This window comes from Xyrauchen texanus, chromosome 1, assembly GCF_025860055.1.
Source record: "Xyrauchen texanus isolate HMW12.3.18 chromosome 1, RBS_HiC_50CHRs, whole genome shotgun sequence".
Taxonomy (NCBI): Eukaryota; Metazoa; Chordata; class Actinopteri; order Cypriniformes; family Catostomidae; genus Xyrauchen; species Xyrauchen texanus.
The window spans coordinates 54,883,191-54,909,703 of NC_068276.1; the positions used below are offsets into that span (position 1 = coordinate 54,883,191).

The following is a 26,513-nucleotide window of genomic DNA, read 5'->3' on the forward strand; positions in this document are numbered from 1 at the left end:
GAAATTTCCTCCACCCTGAGTTCCTATTCTCCTTTCCTTCTGTTCTCTCCCTTACTTACCCAGACCGATTCGCCCAATGAATTATGTGAACACATTGATCATCTGATTGAGAACCATTGTTAAGGAGCACAAGGGCATTACTGGAGAAAGGGTTACCCCATGCTTGTTTTGCGACGGCGTATGCAAGAGGGTATTATTTAACTGCTTGTCACTACAAACTCCTTCTAACCACTATTGCTTTTTGTTCTAACACACAAAGAAACATACACAAACGAGCGTACACATAATCAACAAGCCAAATGACTGCAAGCATTGATTGCCTTCTTTCTACAATTATGTTCCTATTGTTTACTTTCTAGCTGCTTATTTATTCCCAAGGAATTTAATAATTATTGCTTTATTTAGTGTTAAGGTGCACTGGAGTGGTATAAGCTGCTATGCAGGATTCTAAAGACAGAGAGAGAGCAAGGGGCAGGAAGTGGTGGGTATATATTTAAGGGGAGGGTGCATGCTCTCTCTCCAGCCACTGCAAAGTGTCTGGGCATGTCGCTGCTCGCAGTGACTAATTTGAACCAGCCGCTGAATTTGGCATCCAGCGCAGCTTCTGTGGTCGCGGTTCTGCTACTCCATCCACTACTGTTGCAAAGTGAGAAACAAGAAATGAGTGAAGGGGGTGAAACAGAGGACGAACAAATTGACTGCTACAGCTTATTGAGTAATATCACTCTACCAGCTCTTAAAAACTAAATATATTATTTATAATATATTAATAATTTTTACCTTTGAGAACCTCCCTGGATGTCCCCAAAGGGAGGTGTTTTCAGTTTAGCAAACTAGAATATAAACCCACCCAAACCCCACACACACACACACACACACACACACACACACACACACACACACACACACACACACACACACACACACACACACACAAAGAGTTTGATATGAGAAAGGGTGCAGCTTCCCGTCTCATCTCTGCTTGGGCTTTTCTGCCCATTAGGCAAATCCCTTTGTCTCCTCTCAGGATGCAGAGCAGTGATCTCATTGGCTATTATTTAACCAATGACATCATTAGGCCAGTTACAAAGGTGTCAGAGCACTTGATGGTATCCATCAGGATGACATATGGTTGAAGCTAGTCTAGCATGCTGCCCTAAAGGCACCACGTTGACCCTATGGCATCATGATATCAATGAATATGTTATCTGGCTTTTACTTGAAGTGTACGGCCAGTAGTTTTTAAGTATTTTGACTTAGAATGCTCTACTGTAGTTTCTGCACCAGACCTGTAATTTTCTTGTCTCTGGTATTTGTGTGTGTGTGTGTGTGTGTGTGTGTGTGTGTGTGTGTGTGTGTGTGTATGTATGTGTATGTATGTATGTGTGTGTGTGTGTGGGTGGGTGTGTGTGTGTGTGTGTGTGTGTATGTATGCTTGAGTGGATATCACCAGGCCTCGCCACTAAGTGCGTAGAATCATTGGGATAATTACAAAGCAATACACATTCAGACACACTCTGGCTCACTCACAGTGGGAATTTGTCAGCTCTGGGAGAAATTGATAGCTATTTAGCCACTGGATAGTCGTCTGTTTTAATGCATCAATTTTGTATTAAGAGCACTGGCAAATTTAATAGGAGAAATAGGGGTTGGAGCAAAAAGGGTGGTGTGTGTGTTGCGGTTTACAAACCACACGCGTGTGGTGGACTTTGAGCTAGAAACATACTCTATGCAATTAGACAAAAAAAAAATGCATACGCAAATGATTGGCCTACACATTGAAAGTGAGTGATGATGTTTTAGGCTACATTTCGTACATTCTTGCATTTTTGTGGTGGAAACAAGGAGCATTAGAGTCTACCTTCAAATGTGTGTATCATTAAACCATTAATATTCGGTAGCTTTAATTAATTTGCTCATCAATATTATCTTCAAACACTTCCTCAGCTGTGACACTAGTAGACCTGAAAGAGAAAACTGAACATAGAACAAGTCAGTTAACAGGAATAGTCGTTATAGTGCCCCTTGTGGCAAAGCTGAGTATGCATCATGCACTGGTGTTGCTTTATGAGTTGTGAATCGTGTAACAACTTGTGAAGTCTAGCTTACACAGCTCAAAGTGTTCATATGTTTTAAAAAAAATAGTATTTTTCGGCCCTTAAAGCTGCTTTACCATGTCTTATCTGTGGGCCTGGGCATTTAAGTTGGAGGTTTTCACATGTGTGCTGAGTGCAATCGGCCTGCCCTTTATTCGGCTCTCTGGCAGTTGAAGTGTCGATGGGAGTGAAAGGTGTCTGTTTATTCAGCCCACTTAAGTGAATGCTTCTATAGATCATGCACAGGAGCAGGTAGGTGTTGAAAGTGATAGCTCTGCACAATGGGCACAAAGCAGATAGAAATGTTGTGTTGAGTTGCAGCAGTGTGGATGAGGTGGACTACTCTTATATATTTTTTTTTTTTTCACTTTAATGTTTAAAGTCAGAAGACTGATTCATCCTCCACTTAGGTCGTTGTGCGAGTTTGAGAGGGTTTTTGTAGTTTACATTTTAAATGAGTTTTTATTCCAATATTTTTAACAATTTAACTTAGTTTTAATTAGTTTTCACTTGGTTTTTAGTTTTTTTTTTAATTGATTATGTGTGTGTGTGTGTGTATATATATATATATATATATACACACACACACACACACACACACACTGGTGGCCAAAAGTTTGGAATAATGTACAGATTTTGCAGTTTCGGATCACAAAGTTGATGTACTGATGTAAAAACAGCAACATCTTTATTTGAAAAAAAGTCATTTTTGATCAAATCTAGAAAGGCCCCATTCCCAGCACCCATCACTCCAACACCTTATCCTTGAGTAATCATGCTAAATTGATAATTTGGTACTAGAAAAACCCTTACCATTATAACACCTCTGAAAGCTATTTGGCTCATTAAATGAAACTTAACATTGTATTTGTGTTTGTTTTTTCAAAAAATGTCAAAACAAAATTTAAGGTCAATATGATGTCAATAATGGCAAAAAAGAAACAGCTTTCTCGAAACTTGTCAGTCATTGTTTTGAGGAATGAAGACTATGCAAACTGAAGATTTCATATAAAGGTGTAACTACAGTCTTCAAAGACAAAGCACAACTGGCTCTAACAAGGACAGAAAGAGATGTGGAAGTCCAGATGTACAACTAAACAAGAGGAGAAGTACATCAGAGTCTCTAGTTTGAGAAATAGATGCCTCACATGTCCTCAGCTGACAGCTTCATTGAATTCTACCCGCTCAACAGTAAAGCGAAGACTCAGGGGTGCAGGCCTTATGGGACGAATTACAAAGAAAAAGCCACTTTTGAACCAGAAAATCAAAAAGAAAAGGTTAGAGTGGGCAAAGAAACACAGACATTGGACAACAGATAATTGGAAAAGAGTGTTATGGATCTTAACCCCATTGAGCTTTTGTGGGATCAGCTTGACAGCCAAATCTATGGCAAGTGCTACAGGAAGTGTGGGTTGAAATGTCACATGAGTATCCGGACAAACTGACAGCTAGACTGCCAAGGATCTGCAAAGCTGTCATTGCTGCACATGGAGGATTTTTTTTATAAAAACTCTGAATTAGTTGAAGTTTCTGATTTTTTGTTTTGTTTTCAAATTGTAATAGTAATTTTTCACATTATTAATGTCCTGACTATACATTGTGATCATTTGAATGCCACTTTGGTGAATAAAAGTACCAATTTCTTTCCATAAGAGCAAAAATCTCTACATTATTCCAAAATATTGGCCATATATATATATATATATATATATATATATATATATATATATATATATATATATATATATATGTATATATATTGATTTATATTAATTTACATTAAGTTGTAGTACATTTATTTATTTATTTATTTATTTTGTATGTTAGGTTCTCTTAATTTAATTCATTAACTAATATAATGTAAATATGGTTAAAAATTTTAAATTGCCCGTGGCCATCTAGTGGTATTGGCATCTAGTGATGTTTTCATGTTTAATAGGGGAAGAAAAAAAAAACTTTTTTAAAGGTTTTAAATGCTATAATATACTGTTTGTAACAAAAAATTAAATTAATTTGTGGTCATTTAATTTTATTTTAGTTATGGAAATTAATGTTATTATATACAGTACTGTGCAAAAAAGTCTTGCAGCACAGTACTTGCAAGGTGTTTCACAAAAACATTTGTCTTAAGATGGTTATTTATATCTTCAGCTTTAGTGTGTCAATAGGAAATATAAATGTTAGACTCCCAAACATTACGTTTGCAAATAGAAGAACAGGGATCCCTGCAACAGATGTCATGGCCCCCACAAAGCCCCCACTGAACATCGAGTCAGTTTGAGATTACATGAAGAGACAGAAGCAACTGAGACAGCCTAAATAGACTGAAAAACTGTGGCAAATTCTCCAAGAAGCTTGAAACATTCTATCTGCCAACAACCAAGAACAACTGTGTCCAGGTTTACCTGCAACATTTTTCACAAATGCCTAAAACTTTTGCACAGTAACGTGTGTGTGTGTGTGTATATATGAATATATATATATATATATATATATATATATATATATATATATATATATATATATATACATATTTTCCAGTTATGTTTTTAAGGTAATAATTACGGTAAGACTTTATTTGTTAACATTAGTAAATGCATTGGCTATCATAAGCTTACAATGAACAATATATTTTTACAGCAGTTGTAAATCTTTGTTTGCAGCACATTAATATGTGTTGCAAAACTATTGTTCATTGTTAATTCATGTTAACTAATGTAGGTCACTAATTTGAATGAATACAACACTATTGTAAAGTTTTACAATAGTTAAAAATTAAATGTTAAATGTTTTCATTTAGTTTTCGTTTTCATTAACAATAATCACACGGGTGTGTGAGAGAGGAATCAAGACTTTTGTCCAGTAAAGATGGCCCGCACTTGCTTGCCACACATACATACAGTACTCCATCGACCAATTCAAGTTTCGCTCCACTGCGCTTCCCTACAGCTCACATGCTTTCTTGTATGTCTGCCATTAACTTCCAGCCAATTAAATGAATTTTGAGTAGTAAAGTAAGCCATGCTGACTCTGTGGCCTGCTCTGGCTCCAGGGGCCTGAATGCGGCTGCTCTGGGGCCCCTGTGGAGGGGAGGCTTCTCAACGGCACCCTGACTGGCCCCTCCCTGCCCGGCGAACATGACTTTTTCATTAAGTGTCTGAATTCCTGCACTTCAGTTGGAGGTGATTTATCAGCATGGAGCTTCATCCCAGGATCATAGAAAACAGACACGCTGCACACAACCGCACTCTCGTGTTTCACGTTCAGACCCAGAGGTGCGTGTCCACGGATGTGCAGTATGTGTGTGTGTTTAGAGTTGGGTGGGAGATTAGGTGTAGACTGCATCTCAAGGGTCCCTCATGCAAATGGTTTCAGATGGAATTGTATGGGTATGTATCTTAGTGCATATGTGAGAGAGAGTGAGGACTTGGACAGGTCTAATGGACTTGATGGGGTATCTGGTGTCATGTTGGATTGCCCTCTGTGATTTTACAGCTGAGTTTGCCCACATGTGTCAGATCTGGAAAGCAATATACGTATCTCCGCTATATGGAGATTCATAAATAATATCTCCTATGGTAAGTGGAGAGTCTTGAACCCCTCTACCCAGCATCAGGCACTCCAGTAGCTTGCCTACCTTTACAAAACAGGACAGTGGCAATACCATGTTTTTTGTATATTGCTCTGATGATCATATCTGGATATTCTTTAAAGTACTTAAAGAGGATATGGTATTTACATTTACATTTGCTTTTATCCAAAGTGACTTAAAGTGCCCTTATTACAGGGACAATCCCCCTGGAGCAACCAGGATTTAAGTGCCTTGCTCAAGGACACAATGGTGGTGGCTGTGGAGATCGAACCAGTGACCTTCTCATTAACAGTTATGTGCTTTAGACCACTGCGCTACCACCGCCTCCTTATTTGTTCAGTACCATGGTAATTAGTTGCCCTAAAAAGCGATTGGACAGTTATTTTGCACTTAAAAATGGCAAATGTTTACCAAATTATGCATTGATATTCATATGTTTTTAGGTGTGGCTAAAGTGTCCATATACCTTTTGGAGCCACTGTGAACCAAAGTGCTATGGTATTACTTTCTGATAGCATCACTGAACCATTGTACAGTGTATTGCTGACATCTTCAGCATTAAGTATGTGGTGAACTGGATTCAGTTTGGGCAAAGCCGCTCAGGTTCACAGTGATATATTGCTCTTTTCTGGGTCCAGTCAGCGAAGGATCACCCGTATAAATTCTGCCGTTTTTTTATGGCTGCTGTAAAACTCCTTAGGTTTTTTTAGGCTCTTGAAAAGATCTTTGAAGTTCAGTTCAGGTGTCGTCTTTTTTTCTTTCTTTGCTTTTTTTTTCACAAAAGATGGCAGAAGTAAAGACATGCATTTCAGTTCATATATTCTTCTCTTTCAGCGAAACAAGAAACGGTGCTGTCTTTTAGCACAAACCAGATTTGGTGATTTATACAAGCAAATCTGTGAAACATCAGTGTACCTGAGCACTGATATTGCTTCATATGTGTTAGGGAGGATGATGTGGTGAACCACAGCTCAAGCACAGCCCAAAACATCCAGCAGCACCTACTCAATGACATCATACCCCCCACTTCAAAAAGGGAGAGAAGGAGAGCAAGAGAGAGCGCATGAAGAAAAGGCAGAGCTTTATGCGATCACCTAATAACTCCATTACATGGCGCTGAGGGGCACACACAAAAAGCAAACGCGCATTCCTGGAAGTCAGTGGCCCTAATGCACATCTTAGGTATACCAGTGTGACATATGATACCAGTACCACAATTGCTTTGGAAAAAAAAACCTTATAGCAATGTTAGGATATTACCCGGAAATTAAATATTACCAGAGAAGGAGAACATTTCAGGGAACATAATATTTTTTCCCCCTCTCTCACTGTTGTCAACACCTGATGTGGCCTTGATTGGGTTAAAAATCTAATGTTACTCGGGCTTTGTGCATCCGAAGCCAATGGAAACGCATCTCATCTATGCGCTGCAGGGCAAAGCCAACTCGGCTGCGTCTTAATGAATCAATTTGTTTTCCCCGACCTTTGTCAAGGTTTGGGGGTGGTCTGTGCAGGAGATTAAGAGCTTCTCCGCAAGAGAGAAAATACATGTTTTGCCAGACAAAAAAGTAGAGAGATATTTTTACGGATTTGCATCATCTCTATTGTGGTGCAATTTAGTTGCTTTTTGTGACTCACGAAACAAGGAAGGAAAACATCAAATACAAGGTAATCAGGCCTTATAAAGTTAAAAGAAAAAAATCAAATAATTCTATTAATTTATAAAAGTAAATTTAGGTGGTGAACATCTCAAAATGATTCAGTGACTCACTCAAAGCACAAGACGCTCATTTGTTGCACCTAGTGACATCTCCAGAAGGGGTCAATAAACTAATCAATTAATGAAACTGAACACAGAAGCAAGCCATAATGCTCTTTATTTTTGCAGTTTATTCTGCACAATTGTTCAGATCATTTTCTATACTTTAATCCTTAAATTGGTGCTTTTAGATTATTCTAAAAAAATAACCCTGGAAAATATGTTCGTGGATTAGTGATTGTCGACTTTCATGGTTTTGCATCCCTGTGAGTTATAAACTTAAGACAACGATGACAGTCAGACAACACTGAGTTGGTAGCGTGGTGATTCCACCTTAATACCTCGGGATGCAAATTAATTTTCAATAATTCAGTGATATTTTATACCGTGGTTACCACATGTAGTATGTGGAAAACACGAAATCTAGTTATATAAATGGCATTAGCATTAAAACGCAGAATGTCATGTAATATGACCTATTTGGATGAAATAAATGTTTGAATGTACAATAAATCAAATTAAAATTGTGGTATGTCATAGTGTAATCATTAAACAAAAACTTTCTGATTTAATTGAATAAATACATAATCTGCGAGTGATGCGCACTTCAAAATGAATGTGTAGAGACAGCCACTCGTACACTGACAAAACCTCATCATGATCGTCATGCACGCTCTTGTGTGTGAAATGACAGAGAAAGAGAGCACTCTGAAGTGTGCAGCACATACAGACATTACATTTTTTTAATTAAATCACAGCTTTGTTGGCATTAATAATCACACTGGGCCAGGCAGGAAACTGCTTATCTGGAGCTGAGAAACTACTGTCAAAAACTCACAGAAATGCCAAAATAAAAGCTTGATTTAATTAGACACATGTGTTTTACTTAAATATTACACTTATTGTGTGCATAAAATGTCCTGGGTATTTGTGCCTTGAAAAGAGTTGGAACCCAATATGTACAGGGCAGCTGAAAAGGGGGGCAACTGAACCTTTTGTAGTGGGCCACGCTTCAGTGGTGCCCACCGAAAGGCTTTTCCATATTGTAGAGTGTATGTTCAGCGGGAGATGCAGAAATAAACAGGAAGAAATTACATTCCTAATATTTGCCTCTGACCCCTTAGCATCCTCTTTGAAAACCTCTGAGTTATAGATAGTGGTAGAAAAAGGATTTGAAAAAGGTGCAAGCCAGATTCGAACCCACATTGGCCACATAAGCACCACGACGGCCAATAGGCAATGGTGTCAACCTTATTTTATTTTGTACAAAAATTTGCAATGACCTTCATACATATTGTTTAAGATAGCATATACAATTCTGTACAATTAATGGAGAATGGTTATTTGTTTTTCTCGATTCACTTTCAGAGTGAGGGTATGTATTGTTGACATGTACAGTATAAATAGCTATAAATCTATCACTCTAATACACAAACATAATTTACCAAGGGAAGAGTTGCCGTGAAGATTAAATAAGGGAAATATTGCCATTGATTGACTTTGGTAGTATTCACAAAAGTGCAGCGCTAGCTTTTAAATAGCTTATGAAACAATTATGATTAGAAAAAGACAAAGAGCAAGGTTAGGCAGAATGTATTAGTAAACTACTTTGAATGGGCACATATGCTAACTAGAGAATATCGGTCAGCCCTGCAAACCATCCCATATAGTTTTGGTTTGTTCTAATCAATTACATGTGGTGTGCTCAATGAACGAAGACTCAGCTTGGGAATGTAGTGTTACCATAATGTGCACAGTGTGGTTAGACTTGTTTTGGGTATGTGGATCACAGCACATGCCATGCACTTTCCTAAGGATCCGTATACCCTCTTCTGGATATTTTCAGATCACTTCCATCTCTTTTCATCGCTATCAGAGAAGCATGATTTGACTCACTGGTGATCAATATTTTGCATTCCATGCATGAAACAGGCAGATGTGCGGAGTTTCCTTTTCAGAGTCGAAAGACTTCTCTTGAGTGAAAGGGATCAATGCCCTTTCCTCCGTTCCGTGTCCTGGCTTCAGCTTTTCCTGTTGAGGCTGACATGTGCCTCTCGTGCATACCTCACCAGGGACACTAAAGTTCCTCCTCTGTCTTGTTAGCACTGAAACACGTTTGCTCATGCTAAAGTCCAGAGACCAGAGTATGATGCTAGATGTTGACTTTGTGTTAAACAACAGAGTCCTGATTGGTAATTGATTTAGTAATTGGTACATGCCGTGAGGTATTCCTTTAGTTAAAAATCTCACGCTAAAGGCTCATTTCCACTTACTGGGTAAATAGGATTTTTTTAGTTTGCCTAAAAATGTACAAAATGCACTGACATTTTCGGTGTTGGTTTGTTGATATTTTTCCAGTTTACACACATCCCTGAAATTCTTGACCTAGGAAAACTCGGCTAATTGAAGAGCATTGATGATTGATTACAACTAATCATGGGTGTGGTTTGGATGTGACATTCTTTATTGATTTATTTTCCTCAACAAAATGTTTAGATTTTTGAGGATGCTTTAGTTTGTTCAGGAGAAGAAAGTTAGACTTGTTCATATATAAATTAGCCTTTACTCATTCTTGTTTTGTCAAAGAATGTTGTTTGTTGATTAAAATTAATCATGTGTTTTTTGGGTGTCAGTCAATTTCTTTAATATTTACTACACTTTGTGTAATACAAGCAGGCTTCATTTGTTTAAGATGCTTTAGTCATGAAAAAGGTTGGGTTCCTCCATTGTACAAATCATGCCTAACTCTCTTTGTTTTCTCTCCATCTCCGCAGCATCTACAACAGCATGAGATTGCAGTGGAAGGTGAGTCTTGCTACTACCACTGTGTCCTGTGTAACTACTCCACCAAGGCCAAGCTCAACCTCATCCAACACGTCCGTTCCATGAAGCATCAGCGCAGCGAGAGCCTGCGGAAGCTCCAGCGCCTGCAGAAGGGCCTGCCTGAGGAAGAGGAGGAGTTGAGCGCCATCTTCACCATCCGCAAGTGTCCGTCTGCTGACACGGGTAAGAAAGAAACTAAGTTCATTGTGATGGATCCTTATTGTGATGGATCATTCTTTAGCGCAGTGGTTTTTTGCTCTTGTTTTGTGGCCCCTATTTTGAAACAGAGAGTGAAAAATTCAGACTAGGTTACTAATACAACAGATTCTTATGGTGTCAGCATCTTCAACTGGTTCTTGAAGCTTGGTCACGTGGCACAATAAAGACATATTCATATACAGCAGGGATTTCTAAATTCCCACATTTAAAGGTATAGTTCCTAAAAATATATATTTTATAACCCTCATGTTCCAAACCTATATTACCTTCCTCCGTGGAACCCAAAAGGACATGTTGAAGAATGTTCACCATTCACATTCATTGTATATTAAAAAAAGGACGCAGTTATGCATGTTTGGAACAAAATGAGCGTCAGAAAATGATGTCAGAATTGTTTTTCTTTTTGGGGGGGTGAACTTTGTCTTTAAATAAGGGAGATATCCAAAATATGTAGTGCTGTGGTCTACCAGGTTCAGAATTGGAAAACCACTGAAATAGGAATTTGCGATTCAGTGAGATATTCTCTATACTCACTGAGAGAACACAAAGTTCCTCTGATTTTTCAGGTTCGGAAACAACTTTATAAATAGTGCAGAACATCTACAGTCTCACATCTGTGTCTGTGACATCAAAGCGCCCGGTGAAGTGCGAACCGGGGCTCTGTGCTCCACTGATCACTGATAAGGCGAGAGGATATCCTCATGACTATACCAGTCTGGCACAACACATTCATTAATACGAGTACAGTCCCTGTTCTGTGTCACCATTAAACAAACAATCACAGATGCCATTAAGATCCAAACAGCTAGGGGATGGGGTGGCGAAAACAAAAGGCGGAGGATGAGACCTTCGTCATTACATACGTCATGTTGGCAACGTTAGCCATAAAGATGACAGAGACGCAGTCAATTAACACACTGTTTCAGCATGGATTTGGTTTTCTAATTATTTTGACTCTTGCGCCCTAACAAGAGTTCCATTGAGCGTTGCCCTCCCCTCCTTCCCGTGAGCCAAGTGGCCCGGCCAGCTCTTAGCCTTGTGCCATGGGGCAGAGAGAGTAAGAGAGAAAGAAAGACAGGCGGGGGGAGTTGGCCTCTAAAGACGCTTTGTTCCGAGGAGGCAGGGATAATGAAGCCAGCGGCCGGGAAATTGCGCAAAAGGCAGTCACAGATCTGAGGAGAATCATTAGAGAACATATTTAGCCAAGCAATTAAGGACAATTAAGCTTTCTGCTCGCTGCACTCCAAATATGTTAATGACTATAGTACAGTGGACAAGTGAACATGCAAAGGCAATAGCAAGGCCCACTTAGGCTAAAAGGGTGGTGGTGGGGGGTGCTGGAGATTTAGAGTTTGTTTCTGGTTAGGGGGAGGTAAAGAGTTCAGAAACAAGTCTGGTTTGCTCTCCTGCGAGCGCTCTCTCTCTCTTTTTTGGTTGATGTATAATTTATTTATATATTTTCTTGGCTAACCTTTCATGTGCGTTAATGGATTCCCTTGTTTGTGAGGCTGGTTGGAGGTTAGGTAATGACTCCTGCAATAGGGATGTGTGCGGCATGCAGTCGCTATACACACACAAACACACACACACACACTTGCAACTCTCTGAGTATTTTAACGCTCAAAAATTGTCCCCATTCACTTCCATTGTAAGTGCCACACTGTAACCAAAATGTTTGCTCTTTTTACAGAAAAGGTGTGAGGAGTCTAAATACATTTTTGTGGTAATAAACATTATGCCACAAATGCTCTCGATTGAGCTTAACTTGAATTGAACCTGGAATATTCCTTTAAAAGTGGTTACTTTTTAAATTGAGTAATCCATAAAGTCAGTAATCGTATTATAATTTTAGCGTTAGACTAATTTGTAGTTTATAGTGGGTTTTTTGAGTAACGTGTCCAACACTGTAAGCAATTATAACTTTCATTACATTTTAACCTGTGTTTTGCCATTAAAATACCCATGGAAGCTGGCATGGTGATACATCATTAACAAACACCTTTTTTTTTTTTTTTTTTATGCAACCGCAATCCTGTTGTACCTCCTTTGCATCAAAAGAGCTAACAAACAACACATTATCTGTGCTGTTCTTTGTAGTGAGCTATGACTGTGCGCTTTGATGATGACTGCAGTGTAGCCATGCAAGCTTTTTGATGTATTTAATTACAGTTTTTTTTTTCCTACACTAGAAATTATTGCATTTCTGTACCTTCAGGATAATCATATGTAGATGATTAAGGCTGAGGTTTAGCCCATTGCTGTCTAGTAAATGCTGATGAAGGCCAAGGTGAGTGTAAATCCACCAGCAGCTCAAATGGAATGAGCTAGCTTCTTAATATTAGTTACTGTTTCTTACGCAGACAAAATGAGCGAAAGAGCGAGAGGGGTCCCATAATCCCTGTTGTTTAATAGCTGATAACTGATAACTGATGGTTTGGGCCTGAGAGTGGTCTATAAGGGCTTCCGAGGGGAATCGCTATCCTAAAAGCCTCTGACACTCTGTTTACCAAACAGAGCGGGCTGTAGTCTGAGCGTTGAACAGCTGATTGATTGCCCTACAGATGCAGGATCAAACTCTGGCTCCTGTTGGCCAAGCCAGGAGCTAACTAGTCTCCGTCTTGTCCATAGTTCACAGTCCAATGACTGAATGTCTGATGCATATTGCGCACAAAACTGGGAAGCACTGTCTTGATCTAATAAACTTTAATCTAACTGTCTTTACGTAACTACCGATAGTGTCACTTGGTAGCAGTTAAAAGTGATATCCAAGAGCAGAATTTAATATTTTGCTTTGTCTACAGCTGCTTTGTGAAATATAGCACAATCAGCGGCTGTTGATTGATATCCTTGTGTCTTTTGCATCAAACGCACTGTGTGTTGTATGTACTGCATGCAGAAAATGTAAGTATAGTTTGGCCATTAGTCTCTACAGGTTTTCTCCATAATTTTGCTGGAGTTAACGGGAATTTAACTGTCCATTATTGCGTTTTCATCTATCTCAGATAAACCCTCCCTTAAATGTGATATATCGCTTCACTTGTCAGTCAGACAGCTCTTCATATCTAAGTGGCCATTTTTTGACTAGAATAAGTGGCATGTGGACCAGACATGTTGCCATATTCTGGCTATGCCAGACTAGGAGCAGGTCTGGGCTGCAGCTGAAAACAAGTGTATTTAAAGAGCACTTTTTGCAGAGTCACTTAAAAAGAAAAAAAAAAAAAAACTCTTTTATATACAGTATTCATACACTGATCAGCCACAACATTAAAACCACCTGCCTAATATTGTGTAGGTCCCCCTTGTGCCGCCAAAACAGCACCAACCCACATCTCAAAATGCTATTCTGAAATGCTATTCTTCTCACCACAATTGGACAGAGCGGTTATCTGAGTTACCGTAGACTTTGTCAGTTCGAGCCAGTATGGCCATTCTCTTTTGACCTCTCACATTAACAAGGCATTTCCATTGGCAGAACTGCTGCACACTTGATGTTTTTTGTTTTTGGTACCATTCTAAGTAAATTCTAGAGACTGTCGTGTGTGAAAATCAAGGAGATCAGCAGTTACAGAAATACTCTAACCAGCCCATCTGGCACCAACAATCATGCCACGCTCCAAATCACTGAGATCACATTTTTTCCCCATTCTGATGGTTGATGTGGACATTAACTGAAGCTCCTGACCCGTATCTGCTTAATTTTATGCACTGCACGATTGGCTGATTAGATAATCGCATGGATGTATGTTGGTGCCAGAAGGGCTGTTTTGAGTATTTCTGTAACTGATGATCTCACACACAATACTCTCTAGAATTTACTCAGAATGGTATATATATATATATATATATATATATATATATATATATATATATATATATATACTGTATACTTAAAGGTCAAATAAAAGAAATGAGGTGTGTAATAAAGAATGTCGGCCTTCTTCACCCACTCCCCCGGTCCAACTCCATGCTTCAGCATCTTGATCAAATTAAGCTGATAATGAACATACTTGTTCATCAGTGAGTTCAAAACATTGCAAATTTCTCACTGCCGTCCCCCACGCCCATGAACCCACCCTCCCACAGACTACCTTTACACATCTTAATGTCCTGCCCACCAACCCCTTGCCCTCACCCGAGTGAAACCATTCCCTCCTGGTGTAATAGTTAATTTCCTCCCCGCTAGCTCTTCTGAGGCTCTGGGCTCTTTCTTGTGGTCGAGGCACAGTTGCTAAAGTGGTAGAAGGCTCCCCTGCTTGTTAAAACAAAGCTGGCCCTGGATTTCAGGGTCAGCTAGGCAGTAATTCCCCTGGCTGCCTCCGTGTGGCTTGTAACTTTGTTGGTGTTATGTGCTTGACAAAGCCTTGTTTCAAATAGTTTTATATGTTTAAAGTTATAAAGGCCTTACAGTTAGACATTACAGACAGAATGCTAGTCAGACAATGTAGGATTTAATGGTCATTAATGGTTGCTGCTAGTTTTTGCTAAGTTGTTCTAGCTGGTTGCCAGTATAATTCTGTTGGTTGTTATGCGTTGCTCGGATGTTCTAGCTGGTTGTTAGGGTGTTCTGGCTGGTTGTAAGGCATTGCTATGGTGTTCAAGCTAGTTCTTATTGCTAATAGACAGAACAATGTAAGTCAGTTGTGTTTGGGGGATTTTGATTGTTTGTCACTAGAAAACCACAAGTCAGATAATTTAGAAAATACATAGCAACCCAAGTTAGAACAGTCTCAAGGTCTGTGCCAAGTTTAGTACATGTTGATTGAAAGATCTTGGATAATTTTGGTCTTGGGTTTGGGATTTTAGGAAAAACATTAACCAAGTATGTATGGTATGCTGGCTTTGTCCAAGCCATCTGTTACACCCTTGCATCATGGTATTGGGGTGTATTGGATGATTAAGAGCCACTACCTTTTTTCCCCTTAGAATATGGAAAAATATAGTTTTTATTAATCTTTTTGTGGTATGTAACAAGTTCAGAGCTCAGCAGGCAGACTGGTTACATGTTTGTTGTCTAATACCCAGAATTCTTTGCTGAGCAATTAGTGTGGAAGTTGTGAATTAAAAGAGCTCACTGTAATAAACATTAACCAACAGATACAGCACTTTAATAGTTCAAAAATTTGGGCTGCACCACCATCCCTGAGGGAGTTCTATTCCGTCTCTCTCTGGAACTGTCACATTCTATTTTCTGGTCATTTGTTAACAATACCAATGAGAAGATCATTTAAAAAAAAAGATCCATACCGCTAATTCAGAGAATGTGTGCTATAGCATATGCTGTTGATGAAAACAATTGATTGTGGAAACATTGATTTTCTTTGTTTTCACTTATGTTCCACATGGCATTTTTTTAGTGATGCACAGAAATGAAAATTCTGGGCCGAAACCGAAAATTCAGGATGCACTTGGCCGAAAACCGAAAATTACTATTTTAAAATAGTTTTTTTAATATATATATATACAGTATATATATAATTGTATTAATTTGATACTCTTTAATTAATTTCATGAATTTAATTAATCTGAATTGAAAAACTACAAATCAATAAAATGATCACACTTTTATTGAAAGTAACACACCAAAATTGGACAGAAAATATATTATAACAATATTAAATATATTATTCTTTATTCAGTTCTTTAACAATCAAATTTAACAGATTTTTTTGTTTTCTTTACCAATTATCCAATAAATGTAACATTCTAGAATACTCTAATGATGTGCAAAACAGCAGTCATGTAATGAACTTAGCAGCTCTAGGCTAGCATCTTACAAAAAGTTTAAATATACTACACAGTCATTTTAATGATAACAACAGGCAGAACACAGAACGGCAAACTATTCTGTTTATGTAAACGTATTTCCACTTTAATATAAAATTATTGTGCAAAACAACAGTGCAAAACAGCAGTAATTGAACTAAAACCTAACTCAACTGTAAACGACAGATGTAGCCTCAAGTGAAGAACAAAGTTTTGCAAGGCTAAACTAATTTTAATGTAATTGCTATACACAGCAAATTGGACTGCTTTCTATTTAAGTAAAAGTGGCAGGTTTCTCTTCAAGAACAAAAGATGCTCAGCTTTCTGGCAACTCAAGAACATGAGATGCTGCACTGAATAGTCTCTCTCTCTGTGCTAGTGTTTGGGGCAGATAAATACCTGCGTGCAATCTGCGCAAGCAATGGAAAGCGAACTTTTGTTCATGAGCCAGTAGTCAAGAGGATTGTTGTGTTCGCAATATGAGCGTGAAGTGATCGACTGTGTTCCGCAACTGCTTTCGGGTCCTTGAATAACGTATAACGTGCGAGGCAGGACTTTCTAATGCCCTCCTAGGTAAAGATGGTGCCCTCCTAGGGATTTGGTGCCCTACGCAGACTGCAGAGTATGCGTATAGGTTGCGGCAGTACTGCTTATTAGTATTAAGTAGTATTTCCACACCGCTGACATCGGCCTTATGATTAGATCGATCGAGAGTGAAAACTGAGCACTGAGGTGCAGGGAGGCATGTATATCGGCTTATATTTTCGGCCTTTTTTCTCATTCGGCCAAAACAAAAAATGCTATTTTTGCCCAAAAATTTTCGGTGGCCGAAATTTCGGAGCATCCCTACATTTTTTTTTTCTTCTCTCAGAACTAACCAAATTCAGGCTTGATTAAAGTAACCAATCGCCCATGAGGACACACCAGCTAAGCATGATTAGACCCATAACAACACGATATACTGTATAAGGGTATTCAGATATGATAATAATGCACACACACTCTAAAACATTGAAGTTGTTGGTGTCAGTGCCCGAGTGCAGGTGTTGTGGGCCAGGGTTTGTGCCACATATTTTTTGCATGTATGCATTTGGCAGACGCTTTTATCCAAAGCGACTTACAGTGCCCTTATTCCATGGTCAATCCCCCCGGAGCAACCTGGAGTTAAGTGCCTTGCTCAAGGACACAATGGTGGTGGCTGTGGAGATCGAACCAACAACCTTTTGCTTTCCAGTTCAGTGCTTTAGCCCACTACTCCCTCTGATTCGCCCACAGAGTGGCAAGGCGGCAGAGTTTCCCATCCTATTAGAGCACCGCACAGATAAAAGGCAGAGATTGTTTTAATTCCAGCCCCCGCGCTGAAAATGTGCCGCTCAAGCATGCCATTCTCTCAGTCGGCTTCCATTTGTCTTTTTAACCCATCATTTGCCATAAAAGAAAGGAGCTCTTTGCAAGAAGGGTTTCCTGAAACCTCACAGCAAAGACACCCAGGACAAAACACACTAACACATGCTTAAACACACTCAGTCAGCTTCCACAGTGTGTGTGCGTGTGTGAAAGCTTGATGTGTGGGAAGAGGCACTACAGCAGCAGATGACAGGTTTTATGAGTGATGTTCACCAGGGCATATAGCTGGATGACACATTGGGGTCTCTCATTTCAGAAGACTTAATGGACTGAAGTTTTCTTTCTTTTCTTTTTTTGCACTGCAGACTGACAGACAGCAGCAGAGAGAGAGAGTTAGAAAAGAGGTACATGGGATTGGGATGGTTGGCTGTTTGATGGCGCTACAGGCCTTTGGGTGGCACTGCTCAGAGCAGAGGGGAAGATTTGTATGTGTCTTTGCAGGAGAGAATGGGCAAGACTGTTTTGGAGAGCACACACTTTGCTCTGGCACTTTGGATTTGCTCCTGATGTAAATCTTTTTGCAGATTGCAGCACTATGTTTGCTGGGCTATGATGCACTGGAGGAAATCACTAGCTGTGTCCCAATTGACACACTATACACTTACAAAAATATACAGTGCACTCAGCCATGTAGTGTATGAATTTTCAAAGTGTAGTATTGTCCCAAATGTAACATTGAACAATTTGTTTTTACTACAGCCATTTAACAGCTGACAGAAGTGACATTTCAAGAGAATGTGATATGTTGCCACTAGCTTTAGTGCGTTAGCCAACCTATTTTCAACTCTTGTATCTTAAACAATGGATATATTCACACAGGTTGGGGTGATGGTAAAGCATTCAACTCACAGTTTTAAGCTGCTGTATCCACTGAAGTTTTGTTAGCTGCTACATTTTTCATTATCTAATTTATGTTTTGTCAGACCAGCAGTACAGCCAGATAACTCCGCCCCTTTCGCCATGTATTGCAAGCCGCATGTGCTGAGGGCATGAAGTGTCCAACGTTCTACACACAGTTTTGATGGTTGAAAAAGTGCTTTATCCTGGTACACTACTTTTTTGCTACATTTTCAGTGTTAAAATACTACTCGCACTACTTGCACTACAAAATTGCTTAGAATAGGGTAGAAGTGGGATGCACCTCCTGTCTGTAGACAGTGGGCTCCTCAGGCCAACTGCAGCCCTCTCCTTTCAGGGCCCAAGCTTCAGAGGAAAGCTGTTGTCATATCAGTGCTCTGGAGACTCTAAACTAGTCTCATGTTGTTCCAAAACTGTCTGACTTTTTCTTCCATAGATCACAAAAACAGAAAAGCTGAATGTTAGCCTCAGTCACAATTCGTGCTTATTGCATCATTTTTCCTTACAATGAAAGTGAATGGTGATTAATTCTGCCTAACATCTATTTTCGTGTTCATGGAAGAAAATTATATTGGTTTGAAGCATCATGATTGTGACAACGCGGGTAAATTATGACAATTGACATTTTTCGGTTAACTATGCCAATAATGCATATACCCAAATGAAAATCCTGTGCTTATGATTCGCTAGTTGTTCAAAAGAATAAAAATGGTGCCTGATGAAGAGATTGAAATTAGTAATTTGATTATAAATGCCCCTTAAACTAAAGCACACTTGAATTTATTTTAAATCATTATACACGGATGTAGAGTTCCTTGGAAGTCTATCTGAAACCAGTATCCTTATAATTAACTTTCATACATGAAACCCAGAAAGGCAGCTGCCTTCACTTTCAAACACAGCCTCCATTTGATTAGTGTGTTATCGCTGCCAAGAGTAGTACATGGGATTATAGAAGTGGGTCCAGTTTGACGCTGCCCCTTGATACAATAAACATGGTGTCCTGTAACAAACCCAAAAGTTCGCCCTGTCCCAACAAGTCTTGCATCCTTCTCCTTTCTCTACAATCTGCAAGGTGCCTCATGAATAGCTCCAGCTACAATGCCAAAATAGTGCAAACACATATAATGCACTGATTGACACTTTATTAAAGCAAATGCTGGACGTTTGCTTGGCTCTGCAGAAGCTCCCAGTACAGCTCTGGGACCGAGTTTAGTAAAGGTCAAAACAGGGTAGAGTCAAAGACTGTTAAGTCTTACCTTTATTGTTACTGGGCTGAAATGTCACCCTGAGCTAAGAGGGATGTGGTAGGGGCCACATGCCTGCATGAAGCATATAAAGCATTCTGCTGGGGAAGAGGCACGATGAAGGCTGGGTTGGGGCCATCCATGTCATTGTGTCTGAACCCGGGGCCCAGTACAGCCCTGCAGACAGAAGCCATGCCTGGAATGTCCTCTCCGTTTTACATGCTTGTTAAAAAGCAAAGTAAATCTTCCCCTAAACAGGATATTATAGCAACTAACCATGACCCCAATGCCCCAATTATGTGTCTCCATGCCACGGTACATCTGAGTAAAGACAGGGCAACTCATGCAACAAACATCATCAAGGCTTCTTTTAATAAAGTCTGGTATTGCTGGGATGCTGCTGAAGATTAGAGGAAGCAAGCCGATTGGCAAGGGCCCCACCAAGGGCCTGGAGGGCTCCGCTCAGCTTCTCTTGGACGTCTGTCCCTTAATCTGCCGCTGAAGGGTACGAAGCAGAGGAAATTGTTTTTAGTCCGCCAAGCGTGCCACGAATTTCATAAATACATTACCTTTCATTTTGAAAAATATTAAAATGAAACTATCCCTTTTATTAAAGGGCCTAAGTGATGGCTTTATGGATTTTCCACTCAGCACATGTTGGGCAGGGCTCGTATGTCCGCGCCAAGCTCACACAAGGAAGTATTTTCTCTGCTGCTCAGTTTATAGACAGCCGCTGTATAAATTCCTTCCCTGGCTCATCCTGTTTCTGCAAATTGACGAAGAAGCGCCATTGCTATTCTGGGATTGTCTACAAATCGAAACAGTTTGCATGACGATGACTTCTGCCGTTTTACTGGCCAGGCCTGGATGGTTTCGACCACTGGCTGTCCTGACAAGAAGGTGAGAGGGGCCTGGGTCATACAAAGGTACTTGAAGCAGTACGTGTGTGGGAGATGGTGTGTTTATGTATGTCGAGGTCCATGTGCGAATGTTCTAAATGGAACTCCCATGCCTGTATTTCTTTGCTCTGTTTTGCTCGGTAAATTATAAGAGGGTGCAAATTGTACAAGTGCAGCAGACTTTTATTGTCTACAGGCACACAGGCTCACAGACACCCTATTAACACACATGTGGGTGTTCACACACACCCACAGTATGATCCTGCATGTGGGTGAAAGAGGCCTCCGCTGTCATCAAGCCCACTTCAGGGCCCTCCATTTCAGGCCCTTGCGAGGTGCACGGCCCAGCGTGAGCTGAGAGAGGAGAGCATTATAATATTAGTTTCTCTACCACCTCTTTCATTCCCTTCGCCCGTCATTACGAGACTCTCACTGAAAGCTGATCCAACAGATAGACAGTCCATCAGGAGGCAGTCATCTCATTTCTACTTACCAAACGTGCTAATGAGTTCTATTCCGGGGACCTGGAGGCTGCAGTGGGGAGTGTGAGTGGGGTGCGAGGGTTTCAGGTGGCAGGCTGAAGGCTTGTGCTCGTCCCGTGTCAGCCAGGGCATTAAGACCACAGAGGACAGGAACTGTCAGTCATGTGTCCAAGCTGACTGCAGCTACATATTTAAAATGCTAAATATTAGTAACTGTATTCCACTAAACTTTAAATAGTTGGTAATCAGAATAGTTTCATTCAAAAAGTATTTTTATTACTGAAGAGGCTACTTTGCATTTTAATGTAATTTGTCTAATTTAATATTTAGCCTATTCAGTTGGAAAACATTTATTAATATATATGATGTGATCCGAGGAGCGTTTGAACGGCTGTGAAACACTTTATGACGTGCTTCATTCATACAAGTTCACACTGTTGTGAGTAAAAAGGTGGATATGATGTCAATGAGTAACTTTCCCTGGGAAGCTTAATAGATGAGCTACATCATGTTTCTACAGCTTAACAAAAAACTGTTAGAAACACTTTGACAAATGAAACATAAATCCAATAAATACATGATTACATGCCTTGTCAATGTTTTTAATGCAGTTAGGGTATTTTTACAAGGCATACTAATCAATGTAGCCTTTAACATCGTATAGAAAGCTGCAAATAATATATTTTCTGCCTCATTCTCTGAACACAATCCACATACAATCAGAAAAGGATGTGGTTATTTTCACTCTGTGGGGTCTTGAAGTTTGGAGAAGCAGAAATAATTAATCTTGTGTAACATGTCATGTGAACATTTAGCTTTATGATAAGCCATTCCAATACCTCGACTCGGTTTTTCTTAAATCAGTTTGCCACAACATTGGAGGTATTTTGCCACAAGACCCATTTTCAACCGAGCTTTAACTTCCTGGCTGATTTTGCTTCAATACATCCACATATATTTTTTTCCTCATGATGTCATCTATTTTGTGAAGTACACCAGTCCATCCTGCAGCAAAGCACCCCCACCATATGATGCTGCCACCCCCATGCTTCACGGTTGGGATGGTGTTCTTCGGCTTGCAAGCCTCACCCTTTTCCTCCAAACATAACGATGGCCATTAACAGTAAAATATTTGTTTCATCAGACCAGAGAACATTTCTCCAAAAAGTAAGATCTTTGTCCCCATGTGCACTTGCAAACTGTAGTCTTTTTATGCCGGTTTTGGAGCAGTGGCTTCTTCCTTGCTGAGCAGCCTTTCAGGTTATATCGAGATAGGATTCATTTTACTGTGGATATAGATACTTGTCTACCTGTTTCCTCCAGCATCTTCATATATACACTTTTCACACCAAACTACATTCATCTCTAGGTGACATAATGCATCTCCTTTCTGAGCGATATAATGCCTGTGTTGTCCCGTAATGTTTATATTCGAGTACTATTGTTTTACAGATGAACATGGTACGTTCAAACACTTGGAAATTGCTACCAATGATGAACCAGACTTCTGGAGGTACACAATTTTTTTTTCTGAGGTTTTTCTATAACTACTGATCTCCTGGCATTTTTACTTGCTACATTCTTTAGAATTTACTCTGAATGATGCCAAAAACAAAAAACATCCAGTGAGGGGCAGTGATTATTTTTTCTCCAAAAATGTTTTCTGTTTCAGCAATTTGGTGTGACTATGGCTGGAAAAAAAATCAATAAAATTCAAATAATAAAGCTCACAGAGGGATTGAGAGATGGAGTTTTTCCATCATCAATTAGAGATTTTTCTAATAGGTTAGTTTGTCCCCTCTAGAGAGAAAGAGATCAAAGGCTGTGATCTTTGGCTGTGGATGAGCTGCCTGCATCTTCTATAGCTCTGACAGCATAGTTGAAGCTACGAGAATAATGCCTCTTCTCTCGCTAGCACATGAAACAAACCCTTGATGCAAGGGAAGATGTTTCATTGCAACCTGCTGGCATTGAGAGATATTTCCTGCAGTTACAATGGAACACCGAAACGCTAAAGAGAGCCATCTTGTTCTTCTGCCCCGTCAATTAGAGGCAGCCAAGCAGATGGCACTGATGAGAGAAGCAGGAATAATTCAATATTCCACCCAGCTAACCTTTACCTGTGGAGCCACACGGCAGCCATTGATTTGGTTCTCGCTTGATTATTCACACATAGCCCTAAGGAGAGAAGGAGCGAGTGACAGAAGCGGGGACGTCAGGATGTTAAAGACTCCTGATCAATGTGACATTAGTGTATTCTGACAGGGGTCTTTGAGGGGAACGGACGCGGGATTCCTACACGAAGATGCCATTGTGTTCTCTTCTTGTACACAGCTGGCAATACTACACAGGCATGAAACAGTGATTTTCACACTGTAACCCATTGTAGTAGCCATGCTATGGGCTTTCTCGATTTAGCCAAACTGTAACACATGGTCAGCATAGATTCCTCATGGATAAAGACATCTGATTAGTCTGCACCCGGCTGAAAAGACTAGCTGGGACCATCTTGAATTTCCATGCTGGTCTAGGTTGGTTTATGCTGGTAGTGCTGGCTTGGTGCTAGTCTAGCTGCTGTTGCACCAGCCATAGCTTGTTCTCTAGCAAGAATTTGAAAGAGAGGATGATTGATCAAGTTAGGTTTCCTGGTTAAGCTTAAATGTACATAACTGATATAAAAAATAAAAATAAACTTAACTATTTCAATAAAATATGCATATGAGTTAAAATGTAATGGTCACATGTGATAAAGGTTTTATTGTGTGATAATATCACTTGTAAAATAACATTGTCTGTGTCAAGTTATAGCCAATGTCAAAAACACAACAATTACTGTATTTTCTTTTAAAACAGTGTTAACAGAATAATTAATGTAAGTGCTTTTATAAAATTATAAGCTTCACATTTTTGCCTTTTAAACCCTCCAGAAATTGACCCCATTCAATTCCATAGTAAGTGTCTCAATCTAACCTTGAATTTTTCTTTTTTAAAAGAAATTGTTTTGGTGGTAATCAACATTTTGCCACTTAAGATGTCTATTGAGCTTAACTTGAATTGAATCTAGAATATCCCTTTAAGAACAATGAATACTGGTTATTCGCATGTCACACAAGACTTTGCTAGTGAAGCTGGTTGATCAAGGTAACCTTGCTTGTTAAAAAAGTTAACAGGCTTGGTAGGGACAAAAGCATGCCAGCATCCCACTCTGGTGACCAGCATCCTAAACACATAATATGCTGGTTATCAGCAGGTCAAAGATTTAACTCTCTAATTCAGAGGATTCTCAGGAAATACGATGCACCATCAAGGCCTTGTTTGTCCAAAATGGACTCAACCAGATTCCTGATAGAGGGAGAGCTCTGTTTGACCAGATGTGAGGGCTCTAAACGATGGTCAGATACAAGCTCATATTTGTTTTTGACAAACTCTGACATTCCTGGAGTGTGACTGGGCCAGATTTATGAGGTTACAAGCTCTCACACTATCTCTTTGTCCACTTGGACTCTGTCTCCATGTCATTTCTGTTTTATTAGCTGCTAGCCGACAGATTCTCACTGCAGCTTGCTTAGATGGGCCTGAGCAATGTACCTCAGCCTACTGATTGATGATCTTTAGACAAAGATATTCACTAAGAAGCATTCTAGCACTGTGTCTAGTGTCGGCCCACAACTGTATAAAATAAGATGAAAGTCATGGTAGCTGCCTTGGCACATAAAAGACAGTGCTCTCGAGAGGAACAAAATAATTAATTTAGCATGTTGTATAGGCGATTCCTTGCCTTGGTGTCAGTTGTGGTACCATTTGGCAGCAATCACACCCTTATTTTAGCCATATTTTAGCAGCACTGGTTAACAATAGCACTACTAAGCCTGAATTGCCTGAAATTCCCTCTTTCTTTGTTTTACAAAGTGCCTGTTAAACGCTTACTGCATATGCAATACTTTACTTACTGCAGTTTACAAGCCTTTTTAGCCTTTTTGCTTTGGGATTCTTGGTATGGTCATTCACCAAGATTTTGGAGTTGTTGAGCATTTCTCGCTGTTCGAAATCAGTTTTAAAGACACAGAAGAGGGAAAGGGGAATGCAAATATGTCGGAAGCTTCCAGATCAACCCACCCTGACCAATTGAAAGCATTAAGATGAATAATCCACAGTTGAGAAAGCAAGCAAAGGTCAATTTTCATGCTAACTGCTCAGTCACCATAAAGGAGTGCTCAGCGTATCGAGTCGATTCAGCTGTGCTGTACTGTCAAGAGGGAAGGACACGCAATTCCGGCCCCACTTTAGAGCTGTGTGCCACTACATTAGACCAAGTACTGCTATTAAAAGCTTCTCTCTCTCTGTTCTCCTCTCATTCGCCATGGTCAATGACTCAATGCACCTGTTTTGAAGGCTTCTCTTAAGTTTTTCTTAATGTTCTGCATGCTGAAGTACAAACGAGCCACTCATACACTCATTTTTGGGTGAACTATGCCTTTAATCTGAAGTTTTACTCACTAGATATTTCAGATTTAGCTTAACAATGTTCACGTGTTTCGTAACTCTTACAAATGGGTGCCGCATCCCAGAAACACTCTTGAGGGCCTCATTCTGTCTCTCTGGCTCCCCATATTTGCCTTCAGTTTTCACTGCTGCCCATATGTAGGAGAAGCAAATAGAGCCTAGTGTGGAACTTAAATCAGAATAAAGGGATTTAATTTGTGCAACTCTGGTCCCTGCTTATCTGAATATTCAAACAGGCACTAATAGTGTCTCAGAAGGGTGGTTGAGCAGACAGGGGCAGAAATTAGCATGAACTTCCAGAATCATTCCACTCGGTGTCCTTAATGAGCCAATGCTGTTGAGCAACCTTGATATGAGCAGAGATGAGAAGCCAACCCATGCCTTTTAAAGAAAAGATACTGTACACAGACCCACAAGCAAATTACAAAATCTACAAGTCCCTAGATTTCAAATCCATTCCCATGGTGTCCGTGATTTAAACCAGCTCAAACCAGACACATCAATAAATGATGATTAATACAGTCAACCCCTGTTTATCTCCGAGCACAGCCTAGAGACTAAAATTATTATTACTGGGGTGTAATATATAAATAGTCTATATAATTTCTCTGACCCTATATATGATTTCATCTGTATTTGCTGAATATCTCAATTAGTTGTAAAGGAGGTAGATTCAGGCAGAAAAGGTTGAACACTGCATCGTAGGTGTCCGAAATGAGCGAGCAGGTCGCTGTCAATCACGCCATGCCTGCCGCTAATCTGCTGCTAGTTTAGTTTCTAAGGTGCCTTTTTTGTAATGTAAAACGGGGTGAGAAAATCTAATTTGGAGGGGAAAAAAGAGCGATGTCTCCTTTGTTTAAGGGTC

General features: G+C 39.7%; 1 protein-coding gene across 1 annotated transcript in view; it reads left to right on the forward strand.

Annotated features, from left to right (window-relative positions):
• The window catches only part of LOC127634562 (zinc finger homeobox protein 3-like), a 191,462-nt gene that overhangs the window by 100,479 nt on the left and 64,470 nt on the right, over positions 1-26,513 (forward strand). Inside the window, exon 4 of the mRNA XM_052114206.1 lies at positions 10,222-10,453. Coding sequence (XP_051970166.1) covers positions 10,222-10,453 — 232 coding nt within the window. The remainder of the gene's footprint in view (positions 1-10,221; positions 10,454-26,513) is intronic.